The 2,248-nt window shown below is 57.3% G+C and overlaps 1 protein-coding gene across 1 annotated transcript; it reads right to left on the bottom strand.

Annotated features, from left to right (window-relative positions):
- Window positions 1-704: 704 nt before the first annotated feature.
- LOC124860073 (extensin-like) lies at window positions 705-1,424 on the bottom strand. Its single transcript, XM_047353049.1, has one exon. It carries the CDS (start codon window positions 1,422-1,424, stop codon window positions 705-707), a length of 720 nt encoding a protein of 239 aa, XP_047209005.1.
- Window positions 1,425-2,248: the final 824 nt, after the last annotated feature.

Here is a 2,248-nt window from a genome sequence, read left to right as displayed (position 1 = left end):
ATAAAATCCTTCATAGAGTATACTATACAGGTCAACGGATGTTCAGGATGGGCTTGGCACATTCTAATACTTGCTTACACTGCACAAGCAATATAATACACAATTACATCCATGCACTATGGTTATGTACACCCGTTCAGAGGTTCTGGTGCCTGTAATGTGAAGACTTATCAAAATGTCTGAGATGTAATATTTCACCTTCCCCTTCAGTTTGCTTGTTGGGCAACTTAGATGATGTCACCATAGAGACAAATTCAGTTCACATGGTTTTCACTGCCTTACGCATCGCTAAGAAAACTATCCTCACAAGTGGAAAAATAAATACCCTCTTAATATTAATCAGTATAGAAATTTTCTGTTGGATTATATTAGCCTAGACAGGCCTCTGCTTCCATGTCAGATCAGTCTCTCTGGGCTCCTTTAATCCGCTCCATCACAAGTGGGGGTGGGGCGCCCTTGGCTTCATCCTGTGGGGCGTTGTGGCGGATTCGGGGGGGTGTCTGGGTTGGGGCATTTGGAGTTTCCCTGGGCTGGGATCGCTGGGGGGTCTGGCGCTGGTGGCTGTGCTCCCGGCCGGGGTGGGGCTTTGGTGGCTCTCGGGGGAGACATCTGGTAGCTGCATGCGATGCTTTCAGGGGGCCTGCGCCAACGGACATAGGTCACTGGTTGGGATGGGCTTGGCGGCTCGGGGTTCCTGGGGCGTATCACCCCCCCCCAGGCTGGGGTCCTGGTTGGGCCTTGGCGGTCTTGGGTCCTGGCGGGTATGTCGCCGGGGTTTTGGGCTGCTGCATTCCCGGGCACCCAGCCCTGGCTCGGAGACCTTTGGTGCATCGGTGGGCATAGGGGCCTCCGAAACTAGTGGGTAGGTCCCATCTCATTGCAGGTGCTCCTTCCTTCAAGGAGTACATTCTGCTGGTGGGGTGGAGGGTCTGCGGGAGGGGGTGAGGTGGGGTCAACCTGGGTGTCCAATGTCTTATGTGCTCTGGGAGTTGTTCAAATGTTGGGGTGGGTGTAGGTTTCCTTCTGGGGTGGTTGGCCTTGGATGGGTGTGGGCGTTGTTTGGTCTTGGGTGGTTCCGGCTCAGTTTCTGGTTCCTTGTCTTGGTTCCGGTTACTGATGCCAGTCCCTTTTCTGTCTGAGGGAGGGGGTTCGGAGGGGTCTGCATGGTTCGAGTGTGCGGGCTGGCTGGGGTTGGTCTCGGGGTGGACTGGTCTCGACTTCCTGATGGCTTTTGGTTTTGGCTCTGTGGGCTCTCTTTGCCTTTTGTGGGCCTCGGGGTGGGTCTCCTTGCGGGGCTGCATTTGGCAGGGGTATGGGTGTCGGGCATGTTCTAGGACCTGGATGCTGTGGGTTTTCTTTTCGTGGGGGTGCACTTTCACAGGGGGCTTTGTTTTTGGGGGGCTGGTGGGGGTGCATTTGCGCATTGTGAGCAGCTTTTGCCTTGGGTGGTCTTTGCTTCATTCCGTCCTCCACTGTATGGTGTTGGGGTGGTGGTCCTGTGCGTGGCGGCTCTGACCTCTGGGCGTGGGTGCGGCAGGGCGGCCGTCGCTGAGCTCTGTGCTTGCGTCGGGATTCTTGGCCTCATACTGGGGTGAGGTTTGCTCGTTTCCTGGATGGTTCCTGGTGGGTTGTGTGTGCTTGGGGTTAGTGGTCTTCGCTGTGCCCCTACAAATGCACAGAAGGATGTGTGGTGTTGCTGTGGCGCTGGCTCGGGGGGATCTGCGGTCTGGCTCGGCTCTATTGTTTTTGCTTGGCTGACCTGGAGGTAGGTGGGTCTGCGTCTCTGGATGGGGGTGTGGCCTCTTTGCTGTGTGTGCTGGGGCCTTTCTGTGGCACCCTTTGGCTTGCTGGGCCGGCATCTTTCCCTTGGGCATGGTAGTGGGCGGGGTGGTGTATCGTGGGGTCTGCTTGACTGCCCAGCTGGCCCGGTGGTCTCGGTTCACCTGTCTATGGTGGGGGGGTGCATGCACCTATCCTGGCCTGGAGCTTGCATTTGGGTGGGCTTGCCATTTTGGATCGGGTGCAGTTTGGTGGCGGCCATGGTGTTGGAGTGGGAGGTGTTTTGTTTTGCCCTGCTTGCCTGGTTGTGGCTGCTGTCTGGTGCCGGGCTTCAGGGGCTGGGCGCTCTGTTGGGTTCGGGGGTGGCTGGGTGGGCTGGTCATGTGCCCTCCTTTGTGTGGCATATTTTGGTTGCGCTGGGCCGGCTGGTCCGCTCCTCTGTTTGGTGCGGGGCTGCATTCTTGGCCGC

The sequence above is a fragment of the Girardinichthys multiradiatus genome, chromosome 23 (assembly GCF_021462225.1).
Source record: "Girardinichthys multiradiatus isolate DD_20200921_A chromosome 23, DD_fGirMul_XY1, whole genome shotgun sequence".
In the NCBI taxonomy this organism is placed as follows: domain Eukaryota; kingdom Metazoa; phylum Chordata; class Actinopteri; order Cyprinodontiformes; family Goodeidae; genus Girardinichthys; species Girardinichthys multiradiatus.
This window is presented reverse-complemented; position numbering and strand designations above follow the sequence as displayed.

Excerpts from the sequence above, each read along its gene's own strand:
- LOC124860073 (XM_047353049.1), bottom strand. The coding sequence starts at position 1,424 with ATGCGCAAATGCACCCCCACCAGCCCCCCAAAAACAAAGCCCCCTGTG.